At 40.3% G+C, this 19,352-nt stretch overlaps 2 protein-coding genes across 2 annotated transcripts; one reads left to right on the forward strand and one right to left on the reverse strand.

Moving 5' to 3' along the window:
- Positions 1-1,216: 1,216 nt before the first annotated feature.
- LOC113169066 (adenosine receptor A1-like) lies at positions 1,217-2,846 on the reverse strand. Its single transcript, XM_026370202.1, has 2 exons — positions 2,479-2,846; positions 1,217-2,075 (listed from the first exon to the last, which is right to left on the reverse strand). The coding sequence occupies exons 1-2, from the start codon at positions 2,844-2,846 to the stop codon at positions 1,217-1,219; spliced, it is 1,227 nt and encodes a 408-aa protein (XP_026225987.1).
- Positions 2,847-5,601: 2,755 nt separating this feature from the next.
- Positions 5,602-10,392, forward strand: rps19 (ribosomal protein S19). Its single transcript, XM_026371084.1, has 6 exons — positions 5,602-5,643; positions 6,395-6,465; positions 6,685-6,785; positions 7,561-7,744; positions 8,472-8,526; positions 10,291-10,392. The coding sequence occupies exons 2-6, from the start codon at positions 6,395-6,397 to the stop codon at positions 10,318-10,320; spliced, it is 441 nt and encodes a 146-aa protein (XP_026226869.1). The 5' UTR covers positions 5,602-5,643; the 3' UTR covers positions 10,321-10,392.
- The last annotated feature ends 8,960 nt before the right edge of the window (positions 10,393-19,352 follow it).

Here is a 19,352-nt window from a genome sequence, read left to right on the forward strand (position 1 = left end):
GACACAGTTTCATCCATCTTTAAAGCCAACCCTAGTGACCCTGAGATGGTGAACACAGCTTATATTCAATGGCCTTGGCAGTGTGACCAGCAAAGCACGGAGGTGTGTACAGAGCAGCAGCATAGCATGGGGCATTGATTGAGGTGGCTGAGTGTGTCGAAGCCTAGCATAATCAGGAAGCTTTCAGGCAGACAGAACAATTGAATGGGCAGCCACACCAGGGAAGCTGGGGAAATCTTTTTTCCCTTTACCAGATTTCTCCATCAATAATGTGTTCCCATCAGGGGGCTTTGCAATGATAGAAGATACACTGTACTTTGTGCATTTTTAATAATATAAAGTGGCTACATTAAGCAGGGTAAGACATGAGAAGTGAGAGGATAAATGGAAACTAAACACAAAATCAGCAGAAAGAAATGGAAGACTATGAACAGAAAGAGCCAACAACAAATCTCAAATCTGAGAGAAAAGGCATATCTGTGATTACGAGAAACTGAAAAAGAAGAAAGAGAGCGTGTTGACTGTCGCGCTCGTGTTTCATGCAAAAAAGAGATGGATTTCTTCTTTTTTCTCCATCAGTGATTTCTTACATCAGCACGGTTCAAGATGAACAATCCAATTAGTGTGAGCAAGGCCTTTTTTATTACGAGAGAGCTTCACATTGTATTTACAAGTTTAATCAAAACAGCCAAGAAGATTGTGTCATAACCAGGTTAATTATGTTTTCTCTACAATGCTGCGTCCTCTCTGGACCACTATGTTATTAATGAATGTTTAATTAAACGCTGTCACTCATACATCTACATTACTGGTGGCTGGCTTAGCAGAGACTTAAAACAGGCTTAGAATAAGACCCATAGGAAGAACAGTCAAAGGAAACAGACATCTGTGGTAGTATAGCATTCATCATCTAGAGACTTCATTTTCTCTCTGACATTTGGTGTGGGACCTGTTAATTAACTGGCCTTTTCATTTGTGTGTTTTTCGTGATGTCCTGGCACAAGGTTGTTGATCGGGAAACAACAAATAGAAATGTGTTGTATTTAGTCTTGTTTAGTCAACAAGCAATTTGTTTCAAACACTAGTTATTTTTATACCACCAAAACAACATGGACGGAACATTGTATGGGAAGATTATTTAGCTTTGGCAGCTTTTAGTTAATGAAAACTATTTATGCTTGAAGCAACAGCTCAGATCCTCCACTTTGCAAAGAATTTAGACCTCTGGACACACTTTGGCTTTAAGGGAGTGTTTGGCTGAAGACCACGGAGCTGACTGCACCGCCTCACACAGAGCCATACGGACAGATTTTACTTTGGACGGGGCTACTGCAGGTGGAAGGTTAGGAATAGAAAGAGGAAAGGATGCCTGTTCTTTCCTCACCCGTTTCTGTGGAGGAGTGAAGAGGATCTGGGGCACAAGACTGTACATCTGGAAGAGGAACAGGGCAACTGCATGAACCCAAACAAGGAGATTGGTATTGTGAGGGGAAAGCAAGAGAGCGTGAATAATCAGCACAGGCAGGCACAGCAGGACAAGCAGAGAAATGGACAGAGTGAGAAAACGGACACGGGAGGAGTAATGTTTTGGGGGGTGTGCATGACTAAAAGGAGCCTTCCTGGGCTTCATACATAGCAGGTCAATGTAAATGCCCAACAGGCAGAGCAAGGGGAGCATGAACACTGCCATTCCATGAACATAGACCAGGAATTGGGGACTGAGAATAATGTCAGGGGCACACACTCCCCAGTGGCTGCTGTGAATTTCAGCATAGGTAAAGTTGTGCATGTCTTCCACATAAAACTTGGACAGAAAGCCTCCATAGGGAAGGTTCTTCCCAATGACCTTGCGTTCTTGATGGTACCTAGAGGGCGGGGAAGGAGTTAGATAGGGTAAAGAAGTCGTCCAGTTGCCATTCAGCCCAATGCCAGCTGTTTCCTGACCAGTGCCACCGCTTTTCCAGGTGTCGAAGAGATTTGAGCCGATGAACTGGGCAAAGGAAGCCAGAACAGAGGCCACCCAGCACAACAGAACCACACACAAAGCTCGTCGACGGGTCACCACCGAGGAGTACCTGGTACCAAAAACACAAGAATGTGGAAATATTTTAATGGAGTTATGACTAAAAATGCATAAGAAATTGAGTAGTTAACCAAAAAGTATAAAATTGAATTTAAAAAAATTATTGATTTGCTCAATAGGCTGTAGTATCTACTGAGTGTGATTAATTTCTGTAACTGACTACAGGTAGCTGTTTTTAAAAAAAAATCACAGGAAAGTGCACAAACATCTAACTTAATGATCATAAGGTTATTCCTATCGATATTTGCTCATTCTTGTTTTTCAGATGGCAGTATAAGCAGCGGGTATAAAAATAAACCTATGAACACTTAAGATGAATCTGATTTAATGTATCATTGTGTTGATACCATGGCACATCTTGACATACTTTATTTATTTGCATGCTCCAGACTGACCTGTCTGCCAGTTGGTACTGCATGTGGTTGTCCAATGTGAGCAGCATGAACAGGAACATGGTAAACTGCCTGACCAGCAGGGGGCAACACACCATGGTAATGCAGGTGTACAGGCACTGGGGTGTTCGCAGGTTGAGTAACACATTCACGGGAGCTTCCACTAAACCCCCTACAGCCCCCACCGAGCCCAAGCACAGGCGAAGACAGCATGAAACACTCCCAGGTTGGAGAGTGGCACCCTGAGATCGCTCCCGGACGTCAGTCACCGTCTTTCTGCCACTGACTGCCATACACAACCTCACACTGACCACAATTACTGATATGGATAGGACACACTGGCACAGGGAGTATAGCCACATGAATTCCATGTCTGGGGGAGGTAATAAAAGAAAGACATAAAGATTGATAAATGCAAATAATATGTTTCACTACAGTTTAAAAAGCCATTAGTGGTGATGATGTTAAAGAGAAAAAAATAAAGATAAATGTATTGATGCTTATGCAAAAATGGGCTCACTGACTCCCACACTATTTGCCACCCCTGCCCTAAGTTTGCACATGGTTCTTCAAGACTGCCCTGCGGTATTCGTTTGCAGTGTCAAAGGAATAGTGGAACATGGAGAGACACAAAGACTAGAGGGAATACAAAAAAAGAATCGAGTGACTGGTTTTAAGGTTAAGCATATAGGTCAGAATAATAGAAACAGTTGGCAAGATGGCGAGAAAAGTACAGATGTGGAAGGATAGATAATATGCTGTATGTTTGTGCTATAGGGCAGAGAGACAGGCAGGGAAAGAGTAGATATTTTGAAAGGCATTGGAGAGCTGTAAACGTGCCCAGAGAGTGAAAAGGTCAGGCCAGACCAGAGCTGACAGAACCTCTCCACTGAGGATGTGAGCACCATGCAAACACAGAGCAGCAAGCACCAAGCTGGGTGGCAACATAGTGTTAACACTCTCTTCTCTCTCCTCTTTGTTTTGTCTCTCTTGTCCCTCTGGCCCACCATGCATCATTTGCACACTCACACTCCCTGAAACACAAATAGGCCTAGACATTTATGAGTAAATACATGAACACTGATGCTCAATCACGTAAACACACTCTCCCCCGATGAGTAATTTTCAGCAAATGTACTCAAAAATGATTGGCAGCTAATTTTAGTGCATTTTCAAACAATGGACTCACATAAAGCAGTGAGTGGATGAATATTAAAATAGCAGATTTGCTGCTGCAATGTGCCACCTGTCCATTCCACATAATTAGTTTGACCTTTTTAGAACATTTGGTGTTAGTCGTCACTTTTCCATAATAATCATGACTGGCTGAAATAACCTCTTTATGCTGCTTATAATCACTTTACACAGTTGTCTCCTGTCTCACCACTTGAAGGGCCTCAGCAAAATTGATTTACTGAAGTAATTAATGGAGTTTAATCCACGTTGTGTGAATTTTCAATTCAAATTGATGTGGTCACTCCTAGCGTATTTAATTGCCTTAAATAATCAATTAACCTCTTGAACATTCAAACTATAAGATCAGACCTTTCAGCACGGTTACTGCCATTTAGAGAGAAGTTGCCTGAAAGTTGATATAATATCAAAGTTAATTAGGATAAAAGGTACAGTTACCTGTTGTGAAGCCCTGTTGTGGCACAGAGAGTTTATATAAAGCTCTGTATCCTATCCTCTGTATAACCTGAGCCTTTTTATTTTTCTCCAGAATCTCTATCCCTCTCACCTCTCACTCAAAACTGTCTGCCCTCGCTGACAGAGTAAACCTGATTCATAAACCTCTGCTTATCCACCTGCCTTCTATCTCTCTCTCCTGTCTCTGCAAACATATCAATTGTGTCAATGTTGGAGCATGGCTGCCCTTTCCATCCGAGATGTGCAAAGGGCAACACCATCGCTGCCAGCAGGGGAATTATGTAAATAAGGAAGACACGCACGAACGTATACAGTATGAGCATGAATGGACATGCACACACATACACAGAACAATGTGTAGTCTTCAGTCTTAAGAGTAAAAACATTTTCCAATCAGGTTTTCTTTGATTCTTTGAAGTCTCTTTTAATTCGGGAAAGACAAACAGAAGTAAGAGGCAGCTGTTAACTTGAAAAGCCATTTGCTCTCTGATGGAGTGGCTATGAGTTGGACGTGATAAAGATGAGCAGTGATATCAGAGACATCTCAAACACTGTTATCTAAAAAGCATTGTTCCATAAAACAGAATAAGCACACCAGTGTAGCTTATACTGGACTAAATTTTAATGTGGAGGAAATGCATATCCTAAATAAATAATATACCTCGAGGCCTATACTTTACATTATCAATGTTGTTCCTGTGATTTTAAACAGTTCATCTAATACTACTTTCCAGCAAACTGAGGAATTATGTAAAGCTCCAATGACAACCAAGAGACAGAGCCTGGAGCTACTGAAAATCATTGAAAACTGAGTTCTGTGTGCTCAAAATGTTTACTTTAGTTTTTACATGCAAATGAGTTACACTGAACTGAAGGGCTGACAGTCATGGCCTGGAAAATGTGCCTATATTTCCAAAAAATCACTCAAGCATATCAATATGTCTACAAATCATTCTGCCACTGTCTGCCAAAAGGGCCAAGCTCCAGGCAGGGGCACACTAAGCCCGTTTGAGAGGGCTCCATTTCACAAAAAACATATCCACAATGCAAATCAACAATAGAGATTAACAAAGTCAATTTATCCTGAACATTCAGCTACAGTTTGTGGATGGTGGAAGAGGAGACCCCGAGGAGGGCACGGTAAAAACAGATCACACAACTAGAATTGAACTAGAATGAATCCACACTGCATGAGCACATTTGTCCTTTTTCATGTGTGTTTATTCTAAGGTAGTAGTACGTTAGCACCAGATTGTAGCCTATCTAAATAACTACTTTTATTTGTATTTTGCCCCTGTAAATGAAGTGCAGTGATGAAAATAATGGAGATCTTAAAAGTGACAAAGTGTGAACTGTGCTGCTTTTCCCCTCTGACACCATCATGACTTGTTCACTGTGATGAGAGGCATCGCTGCAAAAAACAACTCCAAGATCTCGCGTAACTAAACGAGATTTGCCCGTTTTAACACGGGTTGGAAACCCCGTTCCACCCTCTTCCCTTCGCTGTCCACAAGCAAGGTAAAGCGCTATTTTATCTTCCTCGTCTATATGGCAATAAAATACTTTAAAATGTAATATTTTATCCTTGAAACGTGGCCACACTGGGTATAATGATCAGATTAATAAATTGGCTGAGCCCTGTGAGAGGCCATTAGACGTGTATTATGTATTTTAGGAGTTTAGTTGAATGTTGCGCTCATACTGTAGGTCTGTTAGTAATGGCCGCCCCCATGCTACCTCGTTGAGGCCTGCTAGATGCTAGCTGACCCGATTTAGCGTTTTACTGAAATTTAAAAGTTAATAATGCATATTGCCAAAAAAAAACCTATTACTAATGCGTTATACTGAGACGAGTCAGTAGTTTTTATCTATAGTGAGGGGTTTCAGCGTGTCCCGAGACCGGTCAAATAACGTTAGCTAGCTTACTCTCCTGCTCCGACGTGTGCTAATGCCGGTTGAAGTCGCGCAACTTTAGTCTAGAGCTTTTACACATTAAAAGCGTAAATTGTTGGTTCTGTTACATGCACGGATTATTTGACATTGCTTGTTAATCACATCACGTTTACGCTCAGCAGAGCATTCAAGTATGCGCATATCCAGGTCTGTGTTTTAGCCTCTGAGCAATTGATGTCGTTAGCCTAATACACATGTTCCGTGTGGCATCACTGTATTCCAACGGGACAGTGAACAGCCTCTGACTTAATAATAGCCTCTGTTATACTAGAGACTGCGTTAAATGTAATGTTGGTGTCTTCCAACTCTCATTCAGATGCCGGGTGTCACAGTGAAAGACGTCAACCAACAGGAGTTTGTCCGTGCCCTGGCGGCCTTCCTTAAAAAGTGAGTGTCATGTGTCCCCACATTTTATTAATTTAAATTAAACCTGTATCCATCAGTAATCAATAGAGGTTGCTTTTCTTTTTAAACCATAGTATAATTCATTGTCAGTTGTACAAAGATGTAACTAATTGAGAATTATAGTGCAGTATAATGGTTGGAAGATTTATATGGTATTTTGTTCTGGTTAAATTTATGCTGAAACTTCTTTGCTGTCTCCAGGTCAGGAAAGCTGAAGGTGCCTGACTGGGTAGACCTTGTCAAGCTGGGTAAGCACAAGGAGCTGGCCCCCAGTGATGAGAACTGGTTCTACATCAGAGCTGGTAAGTCCAGTATTGGTTCTTTATCGTTTGCCAGTGGCCGCTGTGTCTTTAGATGCCAGAAAGGCAACATTTTTTAGTTAGTTCTTTTAATATTCCACATATTTAACTAATAATTACACAAGTGTTATTTAACTACATGCTCATGTTGGAACCTCCCATATCTAACTAAGTTGTCTTTAGACATAGATTTAACTGATCTTAATGATTGGTTTCCTGTGTCTTGTGAAAAGTGTGTGATTCCAAGTCATGCAAGTGGCTGGATAGTGTAGTGGTACTACAGTAGTGGCTACCTCCAGTAGGGGTCTATAGGCAATACCCCCTTACGCTTACCTGCCTTTGCCTTGTACCTTGTATCTCACTTGTAAGCTGTTTTGGACAAAGGTGTCGCCAAATGACTAAATGCAATTTTTATTTTTGACTTAAATTTTCGTTTTAAAAGGAATATAACTTATGAATGCTATTGATGGAGCCCAAGCCCCTGTATTCCCACAACAGTTTTGCATCTAAACCTTGTAATGGTGCTTGAAAAGCAAAGAAGGGTTGTTTCCATTGATTCTGTTTATCTTGAACTTGTAATTGAAAAAAGGATTATACTCTCTGTGTTATCGAGTTATTGTCTTTGCTTTTCATCGGACTTTGGTACGTTTCTCATTAAATATTAAATAGAATTACTCATTATTTTGTTGTCTTACACACTTTTTAATTTTATTTTGAGAGGAAGGTCCCTCTATGTAACACATTACATCTGACACCCCCATTTCTGCTGCTCCCTCAGCATCCACAGTCCGTCACTTGTACCTCCGTGGAGGTGCTGGTGTTGGCTCCATGACCAAGATCTATGGAGCTCGCAAGAGGAACGGTGTGTGCCCTGCCCACTACAGCGTAGGATCAAAGAACGTGGCTCGTAAGGTGCTGCAAGCCCTCGAGCTGCTCAAGATGATTGAGAAGGATCCCAATGGGTGAGTCTTCATTTGTTATATTGACTAGGTCTCGCATAACATTAAGCCTAAATTATTTTATTATTATCTACTTAATTTTAAACAAACTAGGCAGAATGATTAAATGTTCACAAGTGTAAGGGGTGTGGATTTTTAACCTGACCATTTTGTTAGGCTTTGTATTGTCTTCGTACTTGGATTGAGACATCGCAGTATGTGTATGGTGGCATGTTTGTTTGCAGGGGTGCTGTGTGCACTGAATAGTTCCCCCTACACACTCACGCTAATTAGTGCAGTACTCAGTTGTATATTCTCTTCAGTTCCCCACTATATTTCATCTATGCTAAACCATGATGATATTGGCCAATCGATATGATCCTCGATAACTATGAAACCTCTGAATGCAGGAGAAAAGAAATTCTGCCAGTCTGCAATAAAGATGTAATCACTATGTAACAAGGCGACTAATTGATTGGCTTCCTTTTCAATCAGTTGAAATGAGCAGGAAAATGAAATTCCATTTAAAATTGGCCTTTGTTTCAGAGTTGACAATGACTAATTTTTTCCGATGTCTTTGAAATTGACCAATACCTTTCCCTGATTGTAATACTATGTTCAATGTGGTGTGAAGTAGATATTGGTGATTTAAGCATTTTGTGTATTGATTTTTGGCCACATTAGCTAGGTTGATGTGCATTGTGGTGTTTAATTCTTGTTCGACTTCTAATTGTTGCTTTATTTTCCGCAGTGGTCGCAGACTAACCGCGCAAGGAACCAGAGACCTGGACAGAATTGCTGGCCAGGTGAGAAACTAAGCCGTCATTGATGTTTATATACACAGAAATATGTTGACTTCGATTATTGGATTTGAGCAAAAGTCAGAGAAAAGCATAAACAGTTACATATCCATTTTAATATAGTGTAATACTTGATACTTGATTTGAGCGCTGGTCAAATTCTGTATGAGTAAAAAGTACTAACACTTAAGACTGTCTCAGTACTTTGTATTCAAGCAAAAGAGACTAAGCCTGATAAATAGAAATAAACAGAACAGAAAAATAAAGAGGGGCACAGAAATGTGGTTTAAAAGGTTTAAACTTGGTACGAGATCTTCATTATAGGAGAATGTCAACATAATTTGCTGGCCCCTTTTAAACACCTTCACTGTTTCATAACTCTGTAACAGAATAAAGTGAAATGACAAATTGACATACTGAGCCCAGCAATATTTGGAAAAAGATGATCTCCAGTTAAGTGTTTATGTAAATAGGTGGGTCAAAACATATCAACCATAATGTAATGCTCTCAAGAATGACTCCAACATCTATTATGACCTCGGTAATGAACATTTAGAATTATCACAGCAATAAGAACACAAGGTTTGTGGTGGAACTCCCACCTGTCACCTCATTGACATTTGTACTTGTTTGCTATACGTTTTTTTATTTTTTTTTTTGTTTTTTTTTGAATAGAAAATAAATGGGAGTTGTTTTCCCACTGTTTTAAATGCTAAAGTCTAAACTAACCCACTGTTTAAATTTAAACGGGCCAGTTTTGGGCTCCCAAGCTTGTGGAATGAATGTCAAAGCGACCTCATGTTGTCCAGGCACATGTTTTCACTATCCTGTGGATGATATTCTGCTATTTCATGTAAAGTTTAGATGCACTTGAGGTGGTGCTGTAAGTGTATAAGATTACAGAAATATCATCCCTTAGCTTTGATGCGACACCTTGTCTGTTGCGGAAGTACACGGCCCCAGTGTCACTTCATCACACAAAGCTCTTTAAAACACTTGTCCGTAGGCAATTTTCCTCTGCCAGCCAAGTGAGTTATGTGTCTTGTGTCACACAGTAAGGGAAAAAAATTGCAGTTGGGCCTTGTCAGAAATGAGGAGAGAGGCAGCAGTGTTGTGATAATCCAAGGGTAAAGGGGTAAACATGAGGAGGGAATTTCATGCTTGGCAAGTCTGCCGTATGGCACCAGTTTTCTCCTTGTTTACCCATGCTAATGAGCAGTATGCAAATGAGCAGACCTGGGCCCAGCCCCACCTACCTGCTGTGCACAACTGTCAAAGCATGTTGGTGTGGTTCTGCTACCTCTTTATGAACTTGTTTTTGTGTAATTTCTGATGGCTTTAAGAGATTTAAGTGACATTTCTGCTGTGTACTATCAGTTGACAATTCACAATGTTTTTGGCAGCAACTGGAGTATAGTTTCTCTTCCAAACTCTGTTCACTCAAGTCCCCATGAAATTGGATTTTGATAGCATCTTACTCCATTAAGTGGCACATTCCCATTGAAACACACTTGCAGTAGGTCATAATGTGAAAACAAATTTCAAAAATAACCTGTAAATCAGTAGAATATTCAAATGTTAAACCGATGGAAAGAATTGTTTGGTTGCAATTACTAAATAATTGGGACTGTTTTTGCCAACTATGGCACACGAAACAAATCACAATACAGTTTTCCTCCCCTTAGCAAGTACTTAGAATTTTGATTTGAAGACATGTTAACAGCACTCTAACCCTGTATATGCCTCGTGTTTTTGTTTTTTCCTCTCTAGGTTGCTGCTGCAAACAAGAAAACTGTTTAATAAATCTTTTTTGGAGAAAGTCAAATGCTGTGTCGTCCTTTTTATTAATGTCAGCAATTAAGATGTACTGAAGGATGTAAATGGTCTGCTCAGTATTTTTAAGTAGTGCACACACTTTGTCTGACTCAAAGGAATTGGTCTTTGGGCTCATGATTCATTGGCCTTGTTCAAGTTTTTTAAGCCATTTTTATATGCAAGGAAAATAAACGGTGTGCACAAGCTAGTTGACCTGATGAGCTCTTTCCCTGCTGGAGTGTGAACACTAAGCTGGGCTTGCCAGACGTGCAGGTCGGAGCATGAAGTCCTCAAGTAGATTTCTGGCTGCCTGGTTTAAATGTCATTTAGTCTACAGGGCAGTGAATGGCCATTAATGGTACTGTTTTCATATCCTCTAACCAGCAAAAGCTCACTACAGGGTGCAGTTTGAAATGGTGTCCAGGGAGCTGTTCATCAGTGAGCCAGTACAGCTTTTCATCAGTGGCCAAACGCTCTCCACTGTCACAATATCACGTGTGCTGCCATATTAATGTTTTGCTCTCTTTGCAGTTCACATATCAGATGCAGTTTGTACAGATTGATCCATGATGCCATGACAACGAAGGAAATTTGTTCAGTTAACAAAGGATGATGATTACATTTCCATATGCAACACAGTTGACTGTTCAGTAGCTGGTGAGGAATGATGTCATGATTTAGTGGCTTCATTTAGGGCCACAGTGCCACCTAGAGATTTAAACAACGAGCAGGCTCCTTGACCAAATATGACTAATCAAAGCAACCCAAGCTGATAAAGTTCATTGTGGATGCAAACATGTTTTTCTAAAAATGTAGGTGTCTATTTTAGTTTTGGTGAATGTATATTAGTGTAGAAGTTACAATAAAATGTGGAAATACAGTTTCGTTATGCTACACAATGCTCAATCAAGGAAGGAACTTGCCTGCTTTAATTTGGCGGTGCTTCTGAAATCCTGCAGAGGGTGCCAAAGCCTATAGAATATCTATCACGGCTATACATGCACTTTAGGGACATTATCTCAGAGGTGTCTTCACAGGCATTAAAAGCAGATTTCGCTGTGCACTTATTGATCCCACAGCATCGGCTTATTTCTAGTAGAAAAACCCTAAGCATGTTTCAAAATTAATCGCATTTCAAATGTAGCTTTTTGAAGATGACTTATCTGCATTTTCCCAAAAATGTATTTTGCTCTAACATTATGGTTGATATATAGTACTCCTAAAGTTGTGTTTTCACAGAACTACTGTTCAGACTGAACTGACTGGCAAACATCCATTTTCAATGTGGGGCTTTGGAGCTTTATATAACTTTTTCATTTCTCAAATGGCCTTGAGGCAAAAGAGCTAGAAGTCCAAACGGGTTGTGTGTGGTGGAGGCAGTGTTCATATATGTTTGTGCCCTTTGAAGTGGTATAGATTGTTTTCATGTTAACTCAATTCATGTCCAGATTTGAAGATCAACAACCAGAAGGCATTGTTTTCTCACAGAGCAGTTGTACACAGCCTGCTGTGCTCTCTGTGTGCGAGTGAGCTTATACCTAGTCCTGTGTTTGCAAGATATCATGTGTTGTAGGTCTCTGGACAGTGAGCCTGCTGTGTTTGCCAGTCTATCATCCATGTGCTCTGTGTATACTGTACACAGAGCACAGTGCATATGCAGTATGCGTCACCCTATCCAGCTGAGCACATGGCTGTCTCTTCCATTTTTGTGTCAATCATCATAAACGGTCACCATCAATTATTTTGCACGTCTCTCAGGAAATATTAATATCTAGTCTTTTTTTTATGCACACCCTCATTCTCTTTCACTCATCTATTCCATCTCCCCCTCTCTCTGTTCTCCATCTGCCCGCTCCCTCCTTTTTTTTCCATTTGTAGACCAGCTGTTTGTTTTTTTTTTTTTGAACACCTGAACTCATCCTGCTCACCCTCCCCCCTTTCGCCCCCTTCATGATGCCCCTTTTTACTTCTGCCCTGTAATTTGGAAAAGAGAAGGATAAACATGTCCTTGAGTGACAGGAAGAAATGTGTGGAATCCACAATGTTTGTTCATTTGCTACTGTTCAACTGTGCACGCTTGCTCATGTGTGTGCTTTGTGCATCCATATTCTGTGATAATGTGTGCATTTTTTCAAGGCTTTTTCAGCTCCAGTCAGTCAATTTGTTTGTGCACCGATTTGTCACTGTGTGCAGTGTAATTATCAGCAGAGTTTGCTATAGCAATTACTGCTGTGGAACAATTACCACTTTAACAAATGCGCATTCAAGTGGCTTACCGTGTGTGTGTATGTGGAGGTGGTTGCACCTACTCACTCTCCCAATTCTTTTGCAGCTCAGCTTGATCACACTGAGAATGGATGCAGACCTGCCTCTCACCTCCTCAGGGCTGGAAGCAGCAGATAACTAAGAAATGTCTCCACAGCACAAGTCTTCTAAAATAGAACCACTATCAGGAGGGCTGCTACACGCACATTGTCAACCCACAGCGTCATGCCCTGTGGCATGTTTTCCTCAGAAGACAAGACATACCTCATAAGGTCTCCCAGCATTCCCAGTCTCTAGCATGCTGGCTCAGTGGAAGTTTCTTGGGAAAGCTGACAGACCTCACAGAATAATCCTGCCTTTTTTATAAACTACATAATTTTTTAATCATAAACATGATTTGTATCCATTGAGTCAAGGCTTATAGTGTAAGTCAGTGGTTAAACTAACACTGCAACCAACAGTGTAGAGGCCACATACAGTGTGGTGATGCTCTGTGGCCTTAGTTTGTAAGAGTGTGTTTATAGAAATTAGTTTGAAGCCAGAAGGTCGCTGTTGTTTTAGTAGAGACCTGTGCTCTACTAAAACATCTGCCCCAGAGGGTGTGGAAAAGCTGATTGATGCTTTATGAGATTTTTTTTTATGTGAAAGAATAATTTGCCCTTGTTGACCTCCTGGATAGTTTTATATACATCTGTCCTCTATATGTGTGTTGGTGATCTTCTGTGTGCTGCCAGCTCTAATCCCCGATACTGTGTTTGGCCTGATAGCAGGTGGTGTAAACATGCAGCCTGCCTGGCACCACAGGGCACTGTAGTACTGCCCCACAGCAGGTGTGTATATGTGTGTGTTTGTAGGCGAAACACTAACCATGTGTCAGTGACTTTGGGGTCTCTGTGAGCTTTGTGTGTTTTCAGAGCTTGTGAGTCTGAATCCCTTCCACCTGTCATAAAGGGTGGGGTGCAGAGGGAGGACGATGAGGCGCAGAACAGATGCTGTCTACAAAGCCCGCCGAAATTACTGAATTGCACAGTGTGTGTGTGTGTGTAGCCAGTACAGTTTCTACGCTGTGCTCGTGCTTGTGTGTGCCCACATTCAGATCAGAGCTTTCAAGTCATTCATACTTTGATGCTGTGGCCCTGCGCTTTCTTCCGCACAGAACAAAGGAGTGGCGAAGGGAGGACAGCTAGACACCAGTGTGACACCGAATGGCTGTGGCGATAGTTGACACAGTGACAGACTGAGATAGGAGAAAGTGTCTGTTTCTAACTATGCTTCATCATTTCTCTATCTCTCACTGTCTGCCCTATCTTTCTGTGTGTCCATGGGAGAGGGGGAAAATCTCCAAAGAAATGCCAAGCAGAGGTGTCAGAAACTGACCAAGCCTTGTATGAACATAAGCAAAACAACAGGTCCAGCTCGCTTCCTGGACTCGGTATCTAAAAACCCAGATTCCTCACCAATCTCAGCCCTGACAGGTCTATTTCTTGTGTTACACTGTAGAAATAACTTGGAAGACTAATGGATGCACGAGATGTCAGTTGAGATCCTCTCTTGCATGTTCTGTTTACAATAATTGGTTGAGCTAACCTTGCGCTGTGTTGCCGACTGTGGAGTGTCATCTCACGTTAGAATTTCTTTAAACACAAGCACTTGACTGGAAAGTGTTCATTCCTAGGCAGTGACAAGCAGGGACTGAATTAATTCAGGCCTCAGAAATCATTCATCATCATTATACAGATTGGGAAATAAAAATCATCTCACCAATCACAAACATAATCAGAGCCATTATGTATTCTGCATGTCACTTTATTTTAAAATGAAGTTTCTTGTGAGTTGAGCGTGGTAGCTTCCAAATTGTAGCAATGAAATGTCTTTCATATGACCAATACGCGACTCACGATTGACTCAGACACATTACATTTTTCAGACTTCAGTTGCACAAGAAAACTTTCCCAAACTTGTCACCCTCATTCCTCCCTTTGTTTTCTCTCAATCCATGCTACTTTCTCTTCCCACTCCCTCCTCCAATCTAAACAGTCCCTGTCTCACTTCATTGCTCTAATGATCTTCCTCCTTCAACCTTTCTATTGTATGCCCATGTTCTGTCTCTTCCTGCAGTCTTCTTTCTCCTATTCAACTTTTTCCTTTTTATCCTTTTTCCCTTAGTACCATTACTACACTATAACCTTTTCAACAGCCATACAGGGTTTAAGTCCCTGCCAGGGCTTAAAACTTTCAGCCTCTTGCGTTGCCATTTTGTCATGCTTTGCCTCTACTAAAAATATTCCATGCTTCCTACAAATCTCCACATCTCTATGAAATGTCCAAACATGAATTCAGTATAATGCTTTATTTGGAGGGAAAACATAACTGATGTTTGTATGACGACTCTTAAACAGTATAATCAACAGTGTCTCAGCCTGGTATGTGGGAATTGCGCATTCAGAGTGGCTCACTGCACATTTAATAACCAACAGGATTGCACTTTCTAAACAAAGGATACGGAGCAGTAGTCGAGTGCTATGGCTGACAAAAGTCCAACTTTGTTTTATCGCAACATACAGTAGGTCTCATTAGTAGTACATTTAGTTTAATTTCTGTTGTTTACAATAGTTTGTTCTCACTAAAGTCGCTACCGAAATATGTGAAAATGGTGACGGGAATACAGTGACGTCTAACGAAGTAGGAAACACGATCGACCAGATGATCAGACAAGTTGTAATTGAGCAAACAGTCGGTGATGAACATTTAGTATGTTTAAGAACGCATTAAGAAAACAGCTTTGCATACAAAGAGACTGCACATACAGTTGCAATTTACAAATGCTGAGCAGTTTGCAATGAAGAAATCAAACAGGAACAAATGTACCAGTGGTTCCTCCAAATCCATTAGAACAACACAAAGCTGTATCCAGCACTTCTTAGTACTTCAGGGGACACTGAAAAATCTCTTGGATGTTAAACTAGTGTAGTCAAATTGGTATTTTCTGAATTAGCTTTGTTTTTTTTTGTTTTTTTTTTTTTTAAAATATACGTATGTTGTCTTAATCTGCTGTGTGTCGATCCTTGACCTTTTACTTACTATTACTTACTATTTTGAGGTGCTTTGCTTTTGCTTATGCTGCTCCAGACTACCACTGTTACATTTCAAAGACTAATATCTTACTTTTTGCTGCTATACATCTTCCTGACAGCTACTAATGACTTTGCAGATATGGGGGTTTGCTTTAATCATCTACAACGCAAAGTGAATATCACAGCCACTGCTAGCATGATTTTTAAAAATAACTTCCTATATGGATAAAATCCAAAGTATATGCATATGAAACTGCAAATGTATGAGAGAACTTTCTGATAATTGTCTCTGTAAGTGTGTGTGTGCAAAAACAGTGTGACACAGTGGTAAGGTCGTGTTAGGCGAAATCTTATTAACTGCTGAGCTGCTTTCAAAACACCCTCTTCTCTCTGCCCACAGTTACCATATCTGTCAAAACATCTCCTGAGAAACCTGCATTTCTTTAACCAGTGCAGATTGCAAATGTGAATGCAGATTGTGCACAAGCACAGATGGAGTGCTGTGGATGATAAAACTGCTGGAGAGGTCTTAAAGGACTGTAGTTTTATTTCAACATGAATCGTATTGTCATTCGTTGTGATGTAGTGACCTTAGTAATAAGTAGAGGTCCGCAAAGCTGGTGGGCGGAAACCTGAGTGGTTAGATAAGACAAGTTGTAAAGTATAACTCACGCTTGGGTAGTGTACACCTCCCTTTAGATTAGTGAGGAGCTAAGTGTTTAGTGCAAAAATCACCAAAACAAACAAACTTTGGCCCTTTAACTACAAAGAAACGATTCAATAATTCTAGTAGAAAGAACAAAAGTAACATTCTGATGTATTTACTTTTACTTGGAAATGTACTTGCAATACAGCACCTCCCTCTCAAAATAAGTAATAAAATGATTTAAACAAATAATTCTCATAAAAATGAAATAAGTGGTTCACTATTTGTCATGACATTGCATGCTTGTCTGCTCACATCACACTAGCATCTTTTATACATTGGCACGACACAATAAAACAATACAATTGTGCTTAAACATCAAAATAATTGTTTTTAATAGACATAAGTTTGCAAATGAGTGCAGAGAATTCGATTACAAAGAAGAATGAACAGGGGCAGCTAACTTGTTCAGATGAGGAGGATTTGGATGGGAACCATTGTTTTTGTCGATTTTCTATTTCAGTTCTACTAAAAATGACAAAAATGAAAGCACTGAAGTAAAATTACTTAAAGACCTCACATGCTGATTTTTTTCAGCTAGAGGAAAAACTTGTGTATATATGTCATCAAAATCAAATCTCTGTATTTACTTAGTATTTCAAAGTATTAAATAATTTTGCTTGAGTTTATGCTGCTCCATTCTACTGCTATATTTCTCTTTTTATTGCATTACATTTTTCTGACAGTTGATTAAAACTGTGTGCACAGCTATGACTAAGTACAATAGCTCAGATATACTGTATATAGACGGTGAACTAATCTGACACTAGGTCAAATAGATATATTTATACTTTATAATCAATCTTAAAACTGTTTACTTAACTAGTAATTTTACCACCTGCCTTTTTTTGTTTAATTTTTGACTTCTTTTGACCACTTGAACTTTTTTCTTAGCAATATTTCTGCATTCCGGAGATAGCTGAACAACTCCTCATACGCACTGTGTGTGTGTGTGTGTGCTGTAGCTTCAGTGTGATCATCTTGTAACTTTCTAACACGTTTCTCAATTGGATTTTGGGGAGTGATATAGATTTATTTGTGGAGTTGCACAGATTCATTGGCGTGCCACCACACTGTACAAGACTTGCTGTAGTTGCTGTACATGTACTATTTGATAGAGTTTCATTCATGGCACCCAGGTGTACTGTTTGTGTGAGTGAGTAACTGTGTTTGTGGTACAGGGTTGCAGAGGTTAGGTAACTTATTTCAGGCTGCTGTTGTGCTATTGTGCGCTGTACTTGTCTCTTACACATGCTGACCACCCTCTCTCTTTTCAGTCCTTCCCTTATTTTCTGTCGACCTCACATCTTCTCCTATCGTCTTCTCTCTACTCTCTACTGTCCTTTCACCTTTTCTTTTCCAAATTCCAAACCAACTCTCTTTCCTTATTGCCTGCATGTCTCTGCCTCTCTATTTTTCATCCTTTGTCACTCATCCCAAGCATACAAATACATAAAAGCTTTATGTCCTTGGACTCAGACAGCCTTCGGTTTGTGACTGGGCTTTTGTTTGTGTCTTAACCACCCTAAAGAGAGATATACAGTAGATAATCCTGCTTATCCTTCACTGTTGCCATTGGGCCACTATCTTCCTTGTGCATGTGCATGTGCATGTGCATGTCAGAGGAGAGGATAGACAAATAAATGGTGTGTGAGAGAGAATTCGAGGCATTGCCTGTGTAAATGTGTGCATGCAAAAACAATGTGACAGAGAGGTAAGGCTGTGTTAGTGAAATCTTATTAACTGCTGAGCTCCTTTCAAAGCTCCCTCTTCTATTTTACCCACAGTTATCTGTCAAAACATCTCCTGGGAAACCTGCATTGTTTTAACCAGGCAAATGTGGATAGTTAATATTTCTTATACACATTTTCCAGTTTCACATAACTCCAGAAATATATATTTTTTAATAATTGTACAGGTTTGTGAGAAATTATTAGGAGCCACCTGGGCCAAATGCAGTTTTTGACCACTGACGGTCCTACTGTACCCTCATGGAAATCCAGGAACACCACAGGGACCCATCACAGGGAAAGCATTTAATTTGCTGGGTTCTACTGTGGCAGTGGTTTTGCACAACATTAGGTTAACATTATGCACTAGCCTCCAGGCCTACCGAATACAGGCAGCCAGGGTCACGCTTCTCTGGGTCACAATTGAGAAATTGTTCTCCTGGTTTCTCTCTGTCCCATTTTCTCCTCTTATTATTTTATTTTCCATTATACGGTTTTCCTCACCCTCTCTCCGTCTCTCTCTTCCTCCCAGCTGGCTGTTCCAGCTGAGGTCAGTACCTGCCACTCTGCTGCAGCATCAGGACACAGGAATCTCATGAATAGCAATGTATCAAAGTGACAACTCTGCTGACATTTGGGAAGTGTGTGTAAGACTAAAGTTCATTTTTCCGATTATAATATAACATACAGTGGATGCATCCAGTGAAAGGAAAAACTTGTTTTCTTGACCATGATTTTCCCCAACCTAGGTCACTTTCCTTAAAAACAATACAATGCAGTTAGTGTCCATAAACTTTATCAACATCTTGCAAGCTTATCAGGGGCATAGTGTATCTGTTTTCTTTGTGTAGCTCAGTGTATAACGTTACACACACCGTTAATAATCTCTATTCGCGACTGTCTGCCTGCCGAAATTATCAGCTGAAGTTCAAGGTCTGGCTGTCTAACGAGACGGCATGAGTTTATTCACATGAATCTTGTCTGGTCCATTAGAGCTTGTGTGTGAGAACCTGCACTGTCTTTCACACAGTTCTGATCTACCCTCACTGACCCACTTTATTAAGAACACCTGTACAATCTGTTGTGTCTCACCTCAAATAGTTATAGCATTTAAATGACTCGCTCACCTCAACAGAGATTGGATTAAGTCATATTAGGTACAATCAACGAAATTGTACAGAATAAGAAACAACTAGTGCTAAGTCTGTTGAACGTAACTGTATTTAGTAAATTGAATGAAAT

The sequence above is a fragment of the Anabas testudineus genome, chromosome 16, assembly GCF_900324465.2.
Source record: "Anabas testudineus chromosome 16, fAnaTes1.2, whole genome shotgun sequence".
NCBI lineage: Eukaryota > Metazoa > Chordata > Actinopteri > Anabantiformes > Anabantidae > Anabas > Anabas testudineus.

Excerpts from the sequence above, each read along its gene's own strand:
- LOC113169066 (XM_026370202.1), bottom strand. The coding sequence starts at position 2,846 with ATGGAATTCATGTGGCTATACTCCCTGTGCCAGTGTGTCCTATCCATA. Across the intron at positions 2,076-2,478 it reads CAGTACCAACTGGCAGACAG|GTACTCCTCGGTGGTGACCC; the intron begins GTCAGTCTGGAG and ends TTTTGGTACCAG.
- rps19 (XM_026371084.1), top strand. The coding sequence starts at position 6,395 with ATGCCGGGTGTCACAGTGAAAGACGTCAACCAACAGGAGTTTGTCCGT. Across the intron at positions 6,786-7,560 it reads CTGGTTCTACATCAGAGCTG|CATCCACAGTCCGTCACTTG; the intron begins GTAAGTCCAGTA and ends CTGCTCCCTCAG. Across the intron at positions 8,527-10,290 it reads TGGACAGAATTGCTGGCCAG|GTTGCTGCTGCAAACAAGAA; the intron begins GTGAGAAACTAA and ends TTTCCTCTCTAG.